This window comes from Eriocheir sinensis, chromosome 12 (genome assembly GCF_024679095.1).
Source record: "Eriocheir sinensis breed Jianghai 21 chromosome 12, ASM2467909v1, whole genome shotgun sequence".
NCBI lineage: Eukaryota > Metazoa > Arthropoda > Malacostraca > Decapoda > Varunidae > Eriocheir > Eriocheir sinensis.
In genome coordinates this window covers 14804857-14825871 of record NC_066520.1, presented here as the reverse complement: position 1 = coordinate 14825871, position 21015 = coordinate 14804857, and the positions used below count along the sequence as shown (strand labels likewise).

General features: G+C 40.4%; 1 protein-coding gene and 1 long non-coding RNA gene across 16 annotated transcripts in view; one reads left to right on the top strand and one right to left on the bottom strand.

The window, feature by feature from the left end:
• LOC126997465 (uncharacterized) overlaps positions 1–21015 on the top strand; it is a 55762-nt gene that overhangs the window by 30387 nt on the left and 4360 nt on the right. For 2 of the 5 annotated variants that reach the window (XR_007752134.1, XR_007752136.1), the window contains one exon: positions 13073–13210. This is a non-coding gene — a long non-coding RNA (uncharacterized LOC126997465). Of the gene's footprint in view, positions 1–13072; positions 13211–13737; positions 14087–15230; positions 16226–21015 lie in introns of those variants that run through there. The other 3 variants (XR_007752138.1, XR_007752135.1, XR_007752137.1) reach the window with 3 other exon arrangements.
• LOC126997458 (probable cytochrome P450 49a1) overlaps positions 11278–21015 on the bottom strand; it is a 28718-nt gene continuing 18980 nt past the window's right edge. For all 11 annotated transcript variants that reach the window (XM_050858551.1, XM_050858553.1, XM_050858558.1 and 8 more), the window contains 2 exons: positions 16426–16629; positions 11278–13388 (listed from right to left, as the gene is read on the bottom strand). In XM_050858551.1, the coding sequence (XP_050714508.1) occupies positions 13281–13388; positions 16426–16629 (312 nt within the window). In that variant the 3' untranslated portion in view covers positions 11278–13280. The remainder of the gene's footprint in view (positions 13389–16425; positions 16630–21015) is intronic.

Here is a 21015-nt window from a genome sequence, read left to right as displayed (position 1 = left end):
ATTAGTAGTCTTATCATCATCATCGTCATCACCATCATCACCGTCTCAGCAGCAGCAGCATCATATCACAGGGTTGGACGTGTAGTCTTACCTTTGTTTGTGTGTGCCTGTTGCAGCGATGAGGACTTTTTTTTTTTTTTTTTTTCGTTGTGATCTCCCTCCCTTACACGCACCTCCCACTTCCGGTCTAGTGTAATTATTTTCCTCCCCATCCTCCTCCCTTTCAGTGCAGTTGTCCGGACTGTTGTCGTTCCTTGCTCCCCTTCCCTTCTTCCTCTCCCCGGCCTATATCATTATTCAGTTTCCTCTTTGACGTTCGTAGCCCACCGTCATTATCTTTCGTCCCTCTTCTTGCCTCTTCGTTTTCATGTCCTTGATCCTTAGGGCCTGTTCGATAGTCCAACACCGAGTAAGCGCCCATACCAAACTATATTCTCCTCAATGATCCGTTATTTCCACTCAAAACCAGGTACTAATAAAGAGATTTCCTGATGTGTGGTTTCCTAAAATTTCCTCCTTTCTTTATCAACGCCAAACAAGGAATTTTCGTCGTATTTTGTGTTTGGTTGGGGAGCTCACAAACTACCTGTATTGGACTGTAAAACAGGCCCTTAGTGTGTCTCTTCTCAAAGTTTAGCGTTTCTTGCACTGTCATTAAAATTTGATCCCGCGTCAGTGTCTGTGTGTGTGTGTGTGTGTGTGTGTGTCCTCCCTCTCGCTCCCACTGGCTCTACGATCCCCATGGCTTACCCCACTCTCTGCTACCCCCCCACCCCCTTACTCTCTCCTACTCAAGGCAGCTCAAACGTCATCCCTCCCACACACACCGCCACACCTGCGTTGCCCCTGCTCACCTGCTCCTTCCTACCTCTGCCTCTCCCTCTACTCGCACCATCCCTGCTGCTCTCTCGACGTCATCGTCCTCCTCAACACCTCAAGCCGTTCTCGTCACCCTTGTTTCCTCTTCCCATCCCTTTACAGTGCTTGTGTTCGTGTTTGGTCCTTTTTCTTTTGCCTCCCTCGTTGCGGTTTTGACATTCTCCTTTACCCATCTTTTGCCTGCCTTGGAGAGAGAGAGAGAGAGAGAGAGAGAGAGAGAGAGAGAGAGAGAGAGAGAGAGAGAGAGAGAGAGAGAGAGAGAGAGAGAGAGAGAGAGAGAGAGAGAGAGAGAGAGAGAGAGAGAGAGAGAGAGAGAGAGAGAGTGGTTGTCTTTTGTGAAGTGACGTCATGAACAAACTCGAAAGTGATTGTCCTTCGTAGCAGTGACATCATCGCTAAAGCCGACCACAGCCATGTAACCCTGCTCTTTCTCCTCTGAGAGAAGAAAGAGAAGCTAAAGAGGACGAGCTGGCGCGTTCGTCAATGAACAGAGGAGAAAGTGAAGACGGGTCACGGAGGACGTCTGCTTGTGTGTGTGTGTGTGTGTGTGTGTGTGTGAAGGGGTACGAAGTAAATATATGGTAAGAGTAGGAAGGAGGAGGAGGAGGAGGAGGAGGAGGAGGAGGAAGAATTACATAGAATTACATAGATAACCGGACCACACAGGCCCTAAGGCCCAAACTAGGTGGTCTGTCCTAAACCTAAGTGACAGTTGTTATGCGGCCACCATGGCGTTGAAACTGACCTAGTGAACATTGAGATGGAGGAGATAGCGATCAAGATTATTCTTAAACGATACAATCGAGTTACACTGCACCAATGATGGTGGTAATCTGTTCCAATCTCGAACGACAGCATTAGTGAAGAAAAATTTTGTGCAATCTGAATGAACTTGTCTACATTTGGGTTTAGCGCCATTATTTCTCGTTCGCGTCGAATCATCCATCACAAACAGCTTGGTCGGATCCACGTTGGTAAAACCGTTAAGTATTTTAAAGCACTCGATCAGTTTTCCTCTGAGGCGGCGTTTTTCAAGAGAAAACAGGTTTAGATGTGACAGCCTTTCCTCGTAGGGTTTGTTTCGTAATGAAGGGATCATCTTGGTTGCTCTAGGCTGAACACCTTCTAATTTAGCAATGTCTTTCGCATGGTGAAGAGACCAAAACTGCACGGCATACTCCAGATGAGGTCTGACGAAACTTTTTTATTTTATATTATTATAATTTTTTTTTTTTTTTTACGTCTTGGCCTATTGCGCCGGTAGGCTTCTTCCCGGTGGATCCTAATATCGGTCCAAGGCTTTTTCCCGTTTCTTCCCGGTGGGGCCTGATGGTCGACCCAGCCCGTTCTGGCGCAGGCGAGTGTTTATAGTGGCGCCATCTTGCATTGGATCATGCTGCTCTCCCGGAGCTCATCTTTTAATCCTAGAATCTAGAGTCCGGGTTGATAGGTGGTCTTCTGGATAGCATGTGGGTAGTTTTAAGCCACTCGGCGGCGGCTGAAAAATCCCAGCTTGGTAGCACCGGTCGGGGATTGAACTCGCGTCCTCCTGAATGCGGGGCCGTCTCGCTATCTGTTCAGCCACCGCCTCCCCCAACTATTATACAAAGGTAGTATAACATCTTTATTCTTGAATGAAAAAAATTTCTTAATCAAACCGATCATCCCGTTTGCTTTTTTAACGGACTCGTTGCACTACTAGGAAAACTTGAAGTTAGACGCGACTGTGACGCCAAGATCTTTGACCGAGTGAACGCCTTTTATATACCTTCATTCATATATATACCTTCTTTATATTTCTAGATCCAACCTGCAGAATCTAGCACTTGTTTATATTAAAAGGCATTTCCCATTTTACTGACCAATCTGAATTTTTATGCAAATCTTCATGTAGGCTCCGCCTGTCAAATTCCGAAAGTACCGCATTGCCGATTTTCGTGTCGTCCACAAATTTACTAATGAAATTATTGAGACCAAAGTCAATGTCGTTGATGTAAATGACGAAAAGAACGGGTCCCAGGACAGAGCCTTGGGGGACACCACTAGTGACTGGCATCCACTCAGAGGTCACTCCATTTATTACAACTCTTTGCTTTCTATTGCTTAGCCAGTGCTTGATCCATTCGTGAAGCTTACCCCCGATACCTATTTCCTTGATTTTATGAAGCAACTTGTAGTGTGGGACTTTATCAAACGCTTTCTGGAAGTCCAAATAAATAATATCAAGTGATTTAGAAACATCATAGACTGCAAAAAGCTCGTTATAGAACGTTAATAGATTCGTCAAACAAGATCTGTTGTTACGGAAACCATGTTGCGAGTCCAGGATTAGCGAAGTACAGTCTTGGTAGTTAACTACTTTATCTCGAATAATTGTCTCAAATAATTTACCAATAATTGAGGTTAAGCTGATTGGCCTGTAATTATCCGGTTATTTCCGGTCGCCTTTTTTGAAAATGGGTGTTACGTTAGCCATTTTCCAATCACTAGGAACGATACCATGGTGCAAAGACATTTTAAACAGCATTGTTAAAGGTCTGAGTATCTCTCTTGATATTTCTTTAAATAATTTTGGATATATTTTTTCAGGTCCTGGACTTTAGTTGGTTTTAAGTGACTGCAGCGCTTTGAGAATCTCATCTGTACTGATTTCAAAGTCAGGGAGGGTATGACTGGGATTTTCAATAGTGTTAGGAACAACAGCAGTATCGGTAGAATTACTATTGAAAACCGAGGCGAAATAAGAATTAACGTGTTTGCTATGCGATGGCTGTCTGTCACGATATTGCCCGAATTATCTGTTAATGGGCCAATCCCACTTCGAATCTCTTTTTTGTTGTTTATATATTTAAAAAAAAAATTTAGGATCTGACTTGCAGTTTACCGCAATGTTTACTTCTTACCTCCGTTTCGCCTGTTTGATTAAACTTTTGACTTGTCGTCTTGCTTCATAGTACCGTGTACTATTTTCGGTAGAGTTATTGGTTTTCTTTTGCCTATATAACAAGTTCCTCTTTTGGAGAGGAAGTGGTTGGGAAGGACTTGAGCGTATGGGATGCCTGCTGTTGGAAGTGTATGGCTCTGGAACCTACTTTCGTGCCACTCTCAAGAGGTGACTCGCGGGGCTCTACCACCCTTCCCACTGACTTTGATAGAGCACCGCTAAAAAATAAAAAAATAAAAAAAAATAAAAAATGCGGATTTGTTCAAGCGATGTCGTTCTTGTTTTTCGCCTCGACTCGCGATGATGTAATGTCCCGTAAAACTTTTATGTATCTATCTATCTATCTGTCTATCCGCCTATCTATCTTTGTCTCCATTCTTAATTATGCTATACACTTCCTAACAAGACTCAGCCATCGTGCTCTCGTTAATTCTTAACATTGCCACCTTCATGTAATCCTTAAAACCGACCATTCTTCTTTGGCTCGATTCCAGAGTTAAGCATTTTAGTCTTTGGCAACCCATGAAATTAATATCGTGCTCTTCTTTACCTACAGAATGGACATCATAACTCAACTGTTCCCCTTCATCCTGTGCCTATCTGTATGTTTCTCTCTCTCTCTCTCTCTCTCTCTCTCTCTCTCTCTGACGGTCAAGTAAACCAATGGATCGCGAATTGGTTGAGCAACAGACAACAAAGAGTAGTGATTGACGGATTTAACTCAGAGTGGGCGCCTGTCACTAGTGGCGTCCCTCAGGGCTCGGTCCTTGGCCCAGTGCTCTTCATTATTTACATCAACGACGTGGATGTTGGACTCAATAACCGCATTAGTAAATTTGCAGACGACACAAAGATTGGCAACTCGGTTCTCACTGACGAAGACAGGCAAAGCCTCCAAGAGGATTTGCACAAAATTTCAGCTTGGTCGGATAGATGGGAGATGCCCTTTAACGTAGACAAGTGCCAGGTCCTTCAAGTTGGAACGAGGAATAAGAAGTTCGAATACGAAATGCGCGGCGTTAAACTCAAAGCGTTCAATGCGTCAAAGACTTGGGGTCAAAATCGCGTCAAACCTCAAATTCTCACAGCAATGCATCGATGCAGCAAATAAAGCGAACAGAATGTTGGGCTTCATTAAAAGAAACTTTGTATTCAAGAATAAAGATGTAATACTCCCGCTCTACAACAGTTTAGTCAGACCCCACTTGGAATATGCGGTACAGTTTTGGTCTCCCCACCATGCAAAGGATATTGCTAAATTAGAAGGTGTTCAGCGTCGGGCAACGAAAATGATCCCTTCCTTGCGCAACAAATCCTACGAAGAAAGGCTTTCTACCCTTAACATGTTCTCTCTTGAGAAACGTCGCCTGAGGAAAACTGATCGAATGTTTTAAAATACTTAATGGTTTCACGAATGTAGACAGATCAACATTGTTTATGATCGATGACACTTTGCGCACGAGGAACAATGGCGTAAAACTCAGATGTAGACAAGTAAATTCAGACTGCACCAAATTTTTCTTCACCAACGTTGTAGTGCGAGAATGGAATAAGCTTCCACCGTCAGTGGTCCAGTGTAACACGATTGACTCCTTCAAAAATAAGCTCGACCGTCACTTCCTTCAACTTAATATCAACTAGAGTAGAAATGCAACGTTTTGGAGTCTTCTGATTAATGTAAAATCACTTAGGTTTAAGGACAGACCACCAAGTCTGGACCATGGGGTCTGTGTGGTCTGATTTTCTATGTAAATCTATGTAAATCTCTCTCTCTCTCTCTCTCTCTCTCTCTCTCTCTCTCTCTCTCTATCTAGCTATGTATCTATGTATCTATATCTCTATCTATATCTATACCTATATCTATATATATCTATATATATCTATATCTATCTATCTATCTATCTATCTATCTATCTATCTATCTATCTATATCTATATATATATCTATATATCTATCTATCTATCTATCTATATATATATATATATATATATATATATATATATATATATATATATAAATATATATATATATATATATTATGTCAGACCACTCCCTATTGGATCTGGTTACTGTAAAACGTCGCCAAACTTTTTCATTTAACCCTTGATACAAACGAGGGGGGGACCAGAGCGAAGGACACGTCGAGGAAGCAGGCAAGTCCCTGTTGAACACAAGTCGTAACTCAAGCTCCCGTGTCGGTCTCCGGGGAAAGGGAACGACAGAAGGTAGTGGAGGAAGAGGAGGAAGACGAGGAGTGGCAGCGAAGGATAAATTAAGGAGGGGTAAATATTTCATCAGAGAGAGAGAGAGAGAGAGAGAGAGAGAGAGAGAGAGAGAGAGAGAGAGAGAGAGAGATCTTGATGTCACATGTGACTTGGAAGTTCTCCCATGTCAGACGATGGAGTGGTGCTGTGTGGCAATGGTAAAACCAACTAGACAGCTGTCAAGTGGGGCTGAGACGGGGACGTATTGTTATGACAACAAAAGTCATGACAGCGGTCTTAGAGCCTGCTGGTCTCTCTCTCTCTCTCTCTCTCTCTCTCTCTCTCTCTCTCTCTCTCTCTCTCTCTCTCTCTCTCTCATAGCATTTTCAATGTAAATAGCTTAGATTACGTGATATTATCCGTTAATGTCTAGCGAGCACACACACACACACACACACACACACACACACACACACACACACACACACACTCCGTGGCGCAACTGGTTAGAGCGCTGCGCTGCCAGGCTTCACGGTCTGACGGGGCGGCGGCTCGAGCCCGCTCAGGCCGGATTCTTTCCGTTGACTAGGAGTGGTTACTGCCCCACCTTGAGCAAGGGGGATGGGGTGTGTGGTGTGTGAGGTCCTGGCAGTACCCAGAGATCGACGATAAAGAGCACTTGCTCATGTCGGGAGGGTACCTGCTGGCGATTACGAGTCCAACACGAGGCGTGGTGAATTACAAACACACACACACACACACACACACACACACTCACACAGTAGAGGATCTAGAAAATAATTTGGGGGGGCACTAGGCCCTCGGCTCGCAACCGAAATTTCTCGGTTGAATAGAGATTTTGGGTTCTATTCCCGGGCAGAGTGAGAATTAAAATGGGCTTTCTCTCTTTACACCCCAGCCCCTGCGCCTCCGTAGCTGAGTGGTTTCTGTGACCGCCTACCACTCCTCGGGGCTCTGGTTATCTCGAACCGGTGCTCCGAGGTGCCTTCGGCGCACAGCCCACCCAGCTATTGCTCCTGTTCATCCTTCCTTTCTGCTTGGTCGATAAACGGGTACCTGGGGAAGGTAAATTGTGGGAATCCGGACGGCATAGGGACAAGTGTCCCCGGGCTAGTGGAAACGAGTCCACCACAGGCTCAAAAGGTCAAGGAGGCGAAAATGAGCACCGATGCAACGCGCGGCAATATCGTATGCTCCCCACTTTACCTACGAGTATTACTTTATTAGGCAGACATTGTAGGCTAGTCTCTGGGCTACTAATTTTTTCCATCCCAGCCTGTCCTCCATATTGTAATTATAAATTATGTTAGGTTACAAGAGAAGCTTCATTAGCTTTATTTGTGAAATGAATGTGGAAGGGAGGCTGGAGTATGAGAAAATATTTGTTATTTAGTTTACTTACACTTGATGTAAATTGTATTAGCAGTGCTTTGGTAAACAAAAAACGAATGAATAATTCTTTGTCAAGTATTGAACCACAGTAATGCATCATTCAGCTACCTTTTTTTTTGGAGGACCTCATTGCTACATGAAAACTAATTTAATTCACTGTAGCATAAGGGGCACAAATTTTATGTCAAAAGCAATGACTAAATAAATAAATCTATGTATACATATATATATATATATATATATATATATATATATATATATATATATATATATATATATATATATATATATGAATGTGTGTGTGTGTGTGTGTGTGTGTGTGTGTGTGTGTGTGTGTGTTGATAAAGTCTCCTTCTTTTTTTTCTTTTTTGAAAATATAGTAATAATACTAATTTTATTTCGGCGATATATATATATATATATATATATATATATATATATATATATATATATATATATATATATATATATATATATATATATATATATATATATATATATATATATATATATATATATATATATATATATATATATATATATATATATATATATATATATATATATATATATATATATATATATATATATATATATATATATATATATATATATATATATATATATATATATATATATATATATATATATATATATATATATATATATATATATATATATATATATATATATATATATATATATATATATATATATATATATATATATATATATATATATATATATATATATATATATATATATATATATATATATATATATATATATATATATATATATATATATATATATATATATATATATATATATATATATATATATATATATATATATATATATATATATATATATATATATATATATATATATATATATATATATATATGGATAAAGGAAGTTTTTCAGTCGTGACTCACCCAAAGGGACCAACTGCAGGCTGAGCTTCCCCGCCCTCCTGTCGGTTCGTCATGGTGCCTCCTCCGCTCCGCTCACGCGTTTCTTCCTTTACTTATGCCACGTTCCACACTCACCATTTACGTCACTCTCTTCTTGCTTTGTTGTATGCAAGTTTTGTTATAACTCGCTCGAGTCTAATTCTTTTCTGGCTTAGCTGATGATGTTTATGATTAAAGTTGAATTAATTTAATTGCCTTTGATCTATTTTTGTTTCGCGTATAAGCTCTCTCTCGCTCTGCCTCTCATTTACTGATCCAGTCATCACCCATGCGCTTCCTTACGGCCCCTGGCGAGCAGTGGGGCTGCAGCTGATTAGCTCAGGTGTGAGTCGTTACAGGTGTTGAGGGTGATGATTAAAAGAAACAGATGCTCCAGAAATGAAGTTTCTATTTCATCTTACAGTTTCCACTAACCACAAGTTTTTCTAATTCCAGAATAGTATGCTATAATGTAGAATAGGGTGTTTCTGATAAGGAAATATCAGTAATGAGCAATTTTATTTATAGAAAATACAAAAGACAAATGCCATCGCAATGTAAACTCTTTATACAAGACCATACAAATTAGGTAAATAGTTGCATTTCAAAAGAAATTTGAGAAAAAAAATCATGCAAACAACTTCTGTTGGCAATTGGGACGTAACGTCTAAAGGAGTGGCAATGGTGCCCGCAAGACGGAGGAGGCTGACTATTATAGTTATCCAAAGCATACCTATAGATGGCAGCACCATGTCTGATTGGGTGAGAAGGTTAAGCTTCATAGGCAAGTTTAACCTCCTTATATAACACATGCTGCGCGTAGAATCTAGTGCTATTTATAGTGATCAAGCACTCATACCTATCATTAATAGTTTAACACGTCAAGGAAGATAGAAACGCCTCCGCTTGACTCGAGCGCCACTGCCGCCAGTTGTCTCGGCCTCGACACCATCTTTTCCTGCTCGACGTGATTCTTGCAAGTTTTGTGGCCGCAAGAAAGGAAGCTATTGCCCGGCGTTCTCCAATAGTATTTTTTTTCTCCTAGAGATGGCAGACGGTAAGGAAGAGCAGAAAGATCTAGATAAAAAAAATGCGCTGGGCACCTGTACACAGTGGCGCAACACCCATAGTACAGGGGTGGACGAAGTCCAAGGGCCTCGGAGGTCTATGCAGGGGCCTCGGAGATCCTGGGACTAGAGAGAGAGAGAGAGAGAGAGAGAGAGAGAGAGAGAGAGAGAGAGAGAGAGAGAGGGTGGCGGATTTACATGGAGACTGCAGCCTCAGGCCCTGGGTATTCAGGGGGCTCCCGATGAGGCAATGATTAAAGAAAAAAAATAGTAAAATAAATAAAACCCACAAAAATAATGTGAAAATATCTTTTTACTTTCCCTAAATTTACTGCTTTTCCCTACGTATTTTTTTTTTTTTCATTTTAGCTAAAATACAATAAGTAATGTGTCAACACTGCAACAAACAACACTGGAATCAGAACTCATTACCAGTTCCGCTCTCCCGCGTGTTTGAATGGTACGGTCACTGTGTGGGATCTGTATTTTTCGCGGTTTTCAGAGTGAAATATCGGTGACAAAGTTGTGTTGTGTATATCAGCATGTCCTGTAATAACCACTGATCATTGTCAGACAGTGATAAAACCCGGTCGTTGCCACAGACATGATTTGTGATGAGTTTTGCAGTGTTGACTTGATCTTTGAAATGAGAAACATGGCTGGCTGATGGCCGCTCGGTGCATGGCATGGTTCATGGTGGGTTCTGTGTTTTAATAACTTTTGTGTTGATGGGTAAGAATCCGACTGACTGATATTATAGTAAATACGAGCAACAACATTGTGTTGTGTTTTATCAGCATTCAGCATGCTGTATAATGACGAGTGATCATTGTCGGTCAGAAAGTGACAAAACCCCGGTCATTGCCACAGACAAAGTGCGATGAGTTTTGCAGTGGTGTTTCTGTATTGAGTGGTATGATGCGTGGCAGGATCCTGCTATTTTAACAACTTTTGTGCTGAATAGTGATTATAATGGACTTGTTGGATTTGTGTTGTGGTATAAACCGTATAATGCAAGGGCTGCATGTTTAAAAGATATGGAGATTGTACCCAATCCTCACTCTAATCCTAAGTCCTAACCCAAATCCTAATCCCTTCCCAACCTCCTGAGCCCCCCGCACAACCCCCGGATATTATACCGCCCAAATGCGGCCCTCTGCGGATCCGTGACTTGAAAACTTGAATACGCACGATAAATATATTATGTGACCGTGGCCCATGTGGGAAACTGATCAGCTGGCGTTGTGATGCACGACGCCAAAAGTTACACCAGCAGGTGCCACCTACGAGGTGCAGTACCTGTAATTATATGTTTCTCCGTTTACACCGACTGCGTCATGACTGACTGGCGTAGTCGATTTTGATCATTTATTGCATGAATATTACATTGTTGACAACTAAAAATAACATAATTACTAGTTCCTATTGCCGGTTTCCTTCATTACTTCATCCCGAATAGGTATAGCTCCCAGCTATCTGAACACAGTAATAATATTATAATAGGCTATAATAATAATGTTAATATGATAAGTTAAAATAATATTAATATAATAGGCTACCTATATAAAATATAACATTAGGATATATTAATGATATAATAGGATATAGTAATTATAATAATATAATAGGCTACCTATGTTAATTTTAATATAATAGGCTGAAATAATATTAATATAATTTGCTATAACGATAATAATAATAGTAATAATACCTAATAATAATAATAAACAAGCTACCAAAGAACTATGCACATACTACAGGTTTGACCAGTTTTCCATGAGACTGCCTTGCTATTGAAAATTGTGAGCTGTGATTCTTTTTTTTTTTTTTTTTGCCTACTACCAGCCCGCGGGCCACGGCGCTGCTTCGCTTACCGGCCGCCTCCGGCAAAATTTCACGAACAAAAGTTTGTCCAGGGGCCTCCAGTCAGTCTGTTACGCCACTGCCTGTACAGGTGCCCAGCGCCCAGGCGGGTGGAGAGATGCCCAATTCTTTCAAGGAGGCCCACCTTTCCACTCTCATGGCACTGGGCAGGTCTCGAACCCACACGCTTCCAGCACCCCGCCGGAGCGCAAGGTGGATCGAGAGACTACCACGAGACCACGGGAGCCCCCCAGTGTCAATATTCAAAACTAACTTTAAAAAAATATAGTCCGTAACAACATGCACCAGCTGCTTTTCATATAGTACATCTCTTGTCTATTCGACCACCTGCCTACAAAATAAAAAAAAATGAATAGTGGATTTTATCAAAATGATGGCATATAGTCCAAGGCTGGAGTTTTCTTGCCACAAGCACATCAAAAATTTCCTATAAATAATTAATAAAAATAATATGTCACAAACGTATCCCTCATATTTAATTAACGGAAATGAAATATGCAGAAATAATGTCAAATAATAATATTTAGTTACACCTACAAAATTACGTCTTCACCGCTTGGTTTCTCTCATGACCCATAGATGGCACCACTAGTGTCATTCAAGCTTAAAACTTAACATTAGCAGGTCGCCCATCGATCCTTATACGCTGGAATCCTTGGGCATAGCTGCAGCCTGCAGTTGTGGCAAGTTTTGCCTCAAAACAGTGCTGGGACAGGATGATGAATGTCACCCAGATTTCGAATTTTACCTGCTACTTAATAAGCAGTAACACTTTTTTTTTCTTGGGGGGGGGGGGATATACCCCTTTTTTTTTGGGGGGGGGGGGATATACCCCAAGTCCTCAATGGAGGAAGGCGGTGCATGCTGCGCAACCCCCCAGACGGCCGGTAGAGAGATACCCAATTCATTTCAAGGAGGAGGCTCAACAACGGGGCTGAGGGTGTCGGAAAGAGCCCACCTTTCCACCTCCATGGCACCGGATAGGTCTCGAACTCATGCTCTAGCATCCCGCCGAAGCGCGAGGCGGAAACTCTACCACGGGACCACGGGAGCCCCCCAACACGAGGGGTAACAACGATCAAAACAAAAATATTTACATTTTTTTGTATTTTTTATGATCAAGAAAATAAGATTTCAGGGACTTAATGTTTGTGCTCATCTTGATAAGCCATGTGCATCACATAAAAAAAAATCCGCTTATAGAAAAAAAAAAAAAAGTGACACTAACCAATACAGAGTAATGACAAAGAGGACGTTAGCTGAAAACAGTGGCTTACAAGGTAGGCTACTGCACTCATATTTACTTGTCAAAACCGTTAGGTTCAATTTATGCACAATTTAAGTGGCCACGAAGATTTTCTAGGGGAAACTTTTCCTCATTCTTGGTGTGTTTTTAAAAGTTTTTTCTATCCTATTTCCACACACTATTGTCCAACATTTTAGTATGCATTGTATACTGAAAACAATAATGGTTTCATCATTCATGTAAGAAGAAACTTTTTAAAATCTGTAATCAAGCCAGAGAGGGCACAGAAACAATCATTCTTAAGAATCTTAACAAGCATTGTAAAGTAAGATGGGGGATGAATAGGAGGAATATGCCCTGATTCATCCAGATATCCTTGATTTTTTTTTATTGGTGAAATTTGAACGGTTCTGTTCAATTATTGCTTTTCAATAACCACTCTAATTTGTGAACTAATATTTATGATAAATAATTTCAGGAGCTGCAGTAGCAGAAAGCAGGATTATAGTTGAACCATTGTTTTCCTCTCACTGCAAGTACCAAAGGATCCCATCAGTGGGAACAAGTGAGTATATTTCACAATATTGTATATTATTTTGTATATCATATATATTACTAATATATTTCTTTAGATGATTAAATCCATTTCATCATCATAATGATGTTGGAGATTTGATGTTGATGTTTCACCTGTCCATGAAGGTAAACTTTAGAGGACCTTTTGGTGAGAACAGCTGTTTGAGGGTCCGCTCTAGTTCCCCATATTTCCACTCCAGAGTGTAACGCTGAAACATCTGAAAAAGAAATAGTACTTGGTATAACAAACAATGAAAATGTAATCAGGCAGAACTGAAGGCTAGAAAAACAATAAAATATTCGTAGTGGGGTCCAGAATTACATAAAACCAAAAAACATGGTTCACAAGTAGTATGAGTTTTAAATTATTCAACTAAAATGGTGTATAGTAGGGTGAGCAATTCTCAGAGCCCACAATATGAAAACAAAATGAATGATATTTGATGAGAAACCGAGTTATGTGAACAACTAAACAAGCAGAGCCTCATAGGTTACATGCACTCAATAGCAAAAGCTTGTGTATGTCAAATTCTCATGTTTTCAGGACTCTAAGGCTTTTTTTCACAGGAGGCCATTGGTGGCTGTCCAGTGATCGCCACTTGTAACCTCACACACTTTTCAATGGTCACTTTCATACGAGACCACTGCGGTTGCCCGGTGGTGTTACTGGGTTTGACGGTGGCTTGCTTGCACAGCTAGAGACCACCACCTGCAGTGGTCACCACTCACTGTAAAGGATTGTTTCGGATGGGAGATTCCATATGGAGCCACTGGTGGCCACCACTTTTGTAAAATGGAAGTCCAGGTGTGATGAAATATGGTGTTGATAAATGGGGTCTGTACTGTATTTTAATTCTTATGGAATGTTCCGAGGGCAGGTCAGTCAGGTCAAGTGAAGAATGCACGAGTGGCAAGGGTATATATATATATATATATATATATATATATATATATATATATATATATATATATATATATATATATATATATATATATATATATATATATATATATATATATATATATATATATATATATATATATATATATATATATATATATATATATATATATATATATATATATATATATATATATATATATATGCAATATATAAAAGAAATGATGCCCATATAATAAATAATACTTTTTTTCTCATAGGCACATAAATCACTGTAAAGTGTATGATGCAAACCACTGTCCATCCTAGATAATAGAATATCATGGACATGCATTGTTTCCCTTTTTGGATTTCTCTTCATTTTCTTGGCCAGAAAATCATAGAAAAGAAGTTCCTTGTTTGATGCCATTCTTGCAATTGACAGTCATGTGAGGGAACATAACAAGTCAATGGTGGTCACTATAGTTGCTTACAGTTTCCTGGCCCTTTCACATTCAGGTTACCAGTGAAGTGAATGAGTTGATAATAGCATATGCAGATGTGGATGGAGTCCCATCAGCCAAACAGGAAATATATGATTATCTTAAAGTGAGGGAGCCTTAAGTATTATGCTTAGCAGAAACCATCATTAAATAAGGACACATGGTAAAACTTTTAAATGTGGAAAAAAATAAGTTTAGTATGTGTGTTTGTTTGTGTGTATGTGTGTGTGTGTGTGTGTGTGTGTGTGTGTGTGTGTGTGTGTGTGTATTTACCTAGTTGTAGTTTTACAGGGCCTGGGCTTACACTCATGTTGTCCCGCCTCCATATCTGTATTTGTCCAGTTTTTTTTATTTTATTTTTATTTATTTTTTTATTTTATTATTTCGTTGGGGATATACCCCAATGGAGGAAGGCGGAGCATGCCGCACAACCCCCCAGACGACTGGTAGAGAGATGCCCAATTCTTTCAAGGAGGAGACCCAACAACGGGGCTGAGGTTGCCCAGCTTTTCCTTAAGTTGTGCACACTCTTTGCCGATACTACATCCTCACTTAGTCTGTTCCAAACCTCTATGCTTCTTTGCGGGAAGCTATATTTCTTTATGTCTCTCAAGCATCTTCCTTTCCTCAACTTTTTACTGTACTGTGTGTGTAATTCACCTCTTGGTTTGCTGCAGGTCTCTCTCGAGACCTCTACAGAAGAGCACAGCTTGTAATGCCGATCTTTGGGTAGGACTGAGACCACTCACACACAACACACCGTGACAACGAGGTCACAACTCCTTGCCTGACGTCGCGTACCTACTCACTGCTAGGTGAACAGGGGCAACACATGAAAGAAGACAAACCCAACTTATCTTCACCCGGCCGGTCCTTCTGGTTGTGAGCCAGACGCTCTACCCTGAGCTACCGGGCCATGTACGTGTGTGTGTGTGTGTGTGTGTGTGTGTGTGTGTGTGTGTAATTCACCCACAGCCTGATCACGAGCTGGACTCATCATCACCAACAAGTACCCTCCTAATTAGAGCAAGGCTCTTTAGTTGATTAGTTAATACTGGGTATTGCTGGGATCTTCACACCACACATCCCATCCCCCTTGCCCAAGGGGGGACAGTAACCGCTCCTTGTCTGTGGAAAAAATCTGGCCTGGGTAGGGCTCGAATCTCTGTCTTCTAGGCTGTGAACCCTGGTAGCGCAGAGCTTTAAGCTGAGTTCACACATTGCCAACTTGTGTCCCATTCAGTCTTGGCCTAGAAAATTTCGAGAACGGCATCAATCATAGTCTTGAATGGTCTCATGCTGTCCTTGGGTTGAAACATGTCCCCATAGCGCCGGATGTACAGGTTGTTCCTCTATTCAAAGCATCTATGTATTAGGAAAGCTGTGTATTTTTACATCTTTCAAGCATCTTGTATTTTGAACTACTCATGTCCCCTTCCCAAACAAACCGATTTTCTCTTTCCAATCTTACTTTGTATATTATTTTGTCTGGTTAGGACCATCATATGTTAGTTTGACTTTTTAATGCTGGTTTCTTGTTTTTAGTTTGACTGACTAGTCTCACTGCCTCTGAGAGTAACTCGTTATTATGTGGCAAATTTGATTAATTTAAAAAGACAAATTGAGTAGAGATAAGTGTGTCCCAAATTCTAAATAAATAATCTTACTTAAATTTGTGTCCACTCATCATTACACTGTATATACATGTCATCATCTGCTGCCTGAATACAGAACTGTTAATGATGCAAGATTTGAAATCAGTCAATACAATTATGTTTTTGTTCCTTGCTGTTTTTATTTATCTGAAAAATTTTATTGATTGCATTTTCATAAGTAGGAAGTTGCTTATAAAAAAAAAAAAAAGATCCTCACCCTGGCCAGAAAGATATAGATCTCTTGCTCTGCGATCCGTCGACCAATACACATCCGGGAGCCAAAGGAAAAAGGTATGGAGGCACAAGGGTGAATGCTTCCATAGGGTCGATGACGTAGCCATCGCTCAGGGAGGAAGTCCTGGGGATGCTGAATCTCTTTAGCATCCCAGCCAGAGAAGGCACTCATAAGCAACAGCATCCACTGCAAGAACACACAAGATACTGGATTAAACCATCATCCAAATTTGGACAGTGCATGGTTGATTACAATCCTTACAGTTTTCCTGATGGCACATGACAACAGGTATAAATGTGATATATTCAGGTTCAGGAAGGAAATAGGCAAGAAATGATTGGCTAACAGGGTGGTGGATGAGTGAGATAAATAGACCAGATATGTAGTTGTGGCAAACACGTTTGAAAATTTTAAATGGAGATTAGCTATATATTTATAGATGGGGAGGGAAGTGAATAACTCACTCTAGAGCTTCCATGTGTAGGCCATCTGGCCCTTTGTAGCCTACTTATATCCTTGTGTATCTACCTATATCTCTGATGCTCTGTCACCTCACAAGGACTTTCCCGAAGGAGGTGACCATGGTAGAAGTCTACAATTTTCCTTTTTCTGGTACTTTCACCTGCCAATTTTTTCTCTATAGCAGTTATCTACTCCACTGATCCATTTTACTGGTAGTCTCCCCCTCATACCATTTCCTTCAATTCTGCTCTCATACACTCTTTACATAATTCATTCTCATTCATTTGTGTTACACGTCCAAACTATCTCAGAGTACCACACCCCACCCAATCAACCACTCTGGTTTGCCTCAGGTTGGGATATGCAGCAGTAGTGTGGTCCCCACATAAAAAGAAAGGTATAAATAAGATCAAGAGTATACAAAGAGCAGTGAGTGACCAAGATGGTTACCTGTCTGACAGATCAACTGTACAAAGAAAGGCAAAAGTACAAAGTTGTACAATGTTGGGGCTGCCATCTTTGGAAAAGGAGAGGTGACATGATTGCAGTGTTTAGAACAATGATGGGAGTTGATAGAATTGATAGAGAAGATCTGTTATTACTGTAATGGATGAGAAGCAACAAGATAATTAAAGAAACCAAAGACAAGGTAGTTGAAGTACCAATAATTATGTTTTTTGTATAAATGCACTTAATTGTGGAATGGCCAAGAAAGGTTGATCTTCTATTCAAAAGCTTTAAATTAAACTAAAGCTAAGTTTGACTGATGGAGACAGAGTAGGAAGTCTGTGAGCGTAGCTCATGTCCTGTATATCACAACTTGGCAAATTCAACTAGGTAAGTGCACACACACACACACACACACACACACACGTATCGAGCTTGGGTTCAAGTACATTTTTTGTACTGGAGTCCAAGTACGATTGCGTTGCGATATCACGAATCCAAGTATAAGAGCAGTGTCCTTTGATGTAAAAAAAAATGTATGCTTTATTGTAGTGATATACTCCAAAGTAAAATCGGGAGGGATGCAATATGGATAACTAAACTCAAATAAAATCATGATGAAATATGGATGAAGTGTTTCCAAACACGGATGAAGCCATGACCTGCCAGGCAGCAGCCCCACAGTCCACACTTCACCCTGCAGCTCCGGGCATCTATTGAATCACCTCACTGATGGAAATTGACCACTGCATTTGACAAGTGGCAAACTGCCAAGCCCTCTTTGCCCTGAAGATCTCCAGGAGTGTGTGAGAATGAGGGATTTGTGAAGGTTAGCTGGGGAGTGAGAGAAAAGTGATGGATTATGATAAATTGATAGTGAAAGTGTGTGTGTGTGTGTGTGTGTGTGTGTGTGTGTGTATGTATTTACCGAGTTGTGACATACGGGAAAAGAGCTACGCTCACGCTGTCCCGTCTCCTTATCCGCTTTTGTCCAACTTTTCCTTAAAATCATGAATGTTTCTTGCACAAACCACCTCCTCCTCCAGCCTATTTCATAACTCAGTGCTTCTGTTTGGGAAGCTAAACTTTTTCACATCTCGCCTGCACGTGGTCGCCCTCAACTTCTTTCCATGTCCTCTCGTTTCTCTCTCGTTCCACACACACAGATCCTCTCTGTCCAAACGCTCCACTCCGCTCGCCACCCTGTACACCGCTATCAGGTCTCCTCTTTCTCTTCTCTCCAGAGTTGTGAGCCCCATGCTATTGAGTCTCTCCTCATAAGTCCGATCTCTAAGTTCTGGTCCCATCTTAGTTGCCACTCTCTGCACCCTTTCCAGCTTTCTTATGTTCTTCTTTTCGTGAGGAGACCAGACCACTGCTGCATACTCCAACCTTGGCCTTATCATTGTAACTATTATTTTCTTCATCATCTTCTTGTCCAAATACACAAATGCCGTCCTTATGTTCCTCAGCAAATTCATAGTTTGTCCCGTTATCCTGTTGATGTGTTTGTCCGGTGACATGTTCTCTGAGACAGTCACTCAAATCTTTTTCTTCCACTCCTCTGCATATTATCTCACTTCCCATTTTATAATCATATTCACATCTTCTTCCACTCCTACCAAACTCTATTTTTTTACATTTCCCAAGGTTGAACTCCATCTGCCATGTACCACTCCACTCCCATATTTTATCCAGGTCCCTCTGTAATGCCTCACAGTCCTTCACATCATTCACTCGTCTCAATAGCTTTGCATCATCTGCAAACAAACTCACATAGCTGGTCACTCTGTCCACCATATCATTTATATAAACAGCAAACATTATTGGCACCAACACCAAACCTTGTGGGACCCCACTCATCACAGGGCACCAGTTGGAAACCTTGTCCCTGATTATCGTCCTCATTTCCCTGTTAGTTAGGAAGTCCTCCAGCCATTTAACTAGACCATCACCCACTCCACCCCTATTTTTTTTTTTCCAAATTAGTCTTCTGTGTGGTACTTTGTCGAATGCCTTTTTCAAATCCAGGTACACTCCATCCCCCCAGCCTTCTCTCTCTTGTATTAAATCTGTCACCCTTGAGTAATAACACAAGTTGGTGACACAAGATCTCCCTCTACTGAATCCAAACTGGCAATCCGAGATAATTTCCTCACTTTCTAAGAAATCTGACCACCTGTTTTTAACCAGCCTCTCGCATATCTTTGCAACCACACTAGTGAGTGATACCGGTCTGTAATTCAATGGGTCCTCTTTCTTTCCTCCCTTAAAAATTGGTACTATGTTTGCTCTCTTCCAATTTTGTGGTACCTTTCCTTCATTCAGGGAGGCGCTCATTATGGAGTGCAGTTTCTCTGCAAGTTGCTCACTACATTCTTTCAAAATCCACCCTGATACTCCATCTGGCCCTGTTGCCTTTCTTACATCCAGCTTGTTCAAGCTTTTCTTGACCTCCTGCACCGTTAACTGTATCTCCTGCATAACCCTTTCTCTTTCCTGGCCTGGTGATTGTACAAATTCATCTTCTTTTGTGAAAACTCTATGGAAACTGTTTTTCATCACTTCTGCCATCTCTGGAGGGTCCTCATATGTAGTTCCATCCATTTCCAGTTTATCAATTGTTTCTCTATGTGTGTGTGTGTGTGTGTGTGTTTGTGTGTTTTATTATTATTATTATTATTATTATTATTATTATTATTAAAATAATCATGAACACAATTATATCGTTGTCACCATATTATTTTTATTACTATTCTTCTACTTCTTCCTCTTATTATTATAACTAACTCCTCCTCATCATTAAAATTATTAACACACTGTTGAAACACTTGGATATCCCGCGTGTATGATATAATGGGGCGATGACTCCTATCACACAGGAAGTTGAGGTTGTGAAACAGTCTCCGTTTAATTAACATTTAGACAGACAATCATCAGAAGGGCCACGTGGCACTCCTGATTTCCCACTCGTGCTCTGTGCTAATGGTCACTAACAATGAGCTTGTGGTACGTATCATTGTTAAACATACTATTATTCTGTCGCATGAACTATAAAGGTAAGACTAATTAAGAAGCCTGACATTCATACCATCAAACATATTAACATACAGAAAGTCGTAGCCTATTTGTATTTTTTGTCTGTTAAATTACTAACAAGAATGGAATAAAACAATGTCAACTGGAAAAATAATATCAATGACCAAACAACAACAACAAAAATATTACCAAGAAATGAACAAAAAGTCATCCCCCAAGAGTGTTCCTTCTACGAAGATGACAAAAGAAAAAAATGAGATGAAATTAGTTGCAGAGGCATCTGATACTCCAGATATTACAATTGTTCTTCTTCCAGTCCAAACACACTCGCACTTTGACACATGCAACAATAATTGATCTGCCGCGGGGGAGGGCTCTGGAAAACCCTCATGGTGCACGTTGCCATGGTGTTGTAACAGGAAAAGGATGATAAGGACATGAAGGATATGATGCGGGGATTTACATAGATTTACATAGAAGTGCAGACTACACAGACCCCATGGTCCAGACTAGGTGATCTGTCCTTAAACCTAAGTGATTGTACATTAATCAGATAGCTCCAAAACTGCATTTCTATTTTAGTTAATATTAAGTTGATGGAAGTGTCGGTTGAGCTTGTTTTTA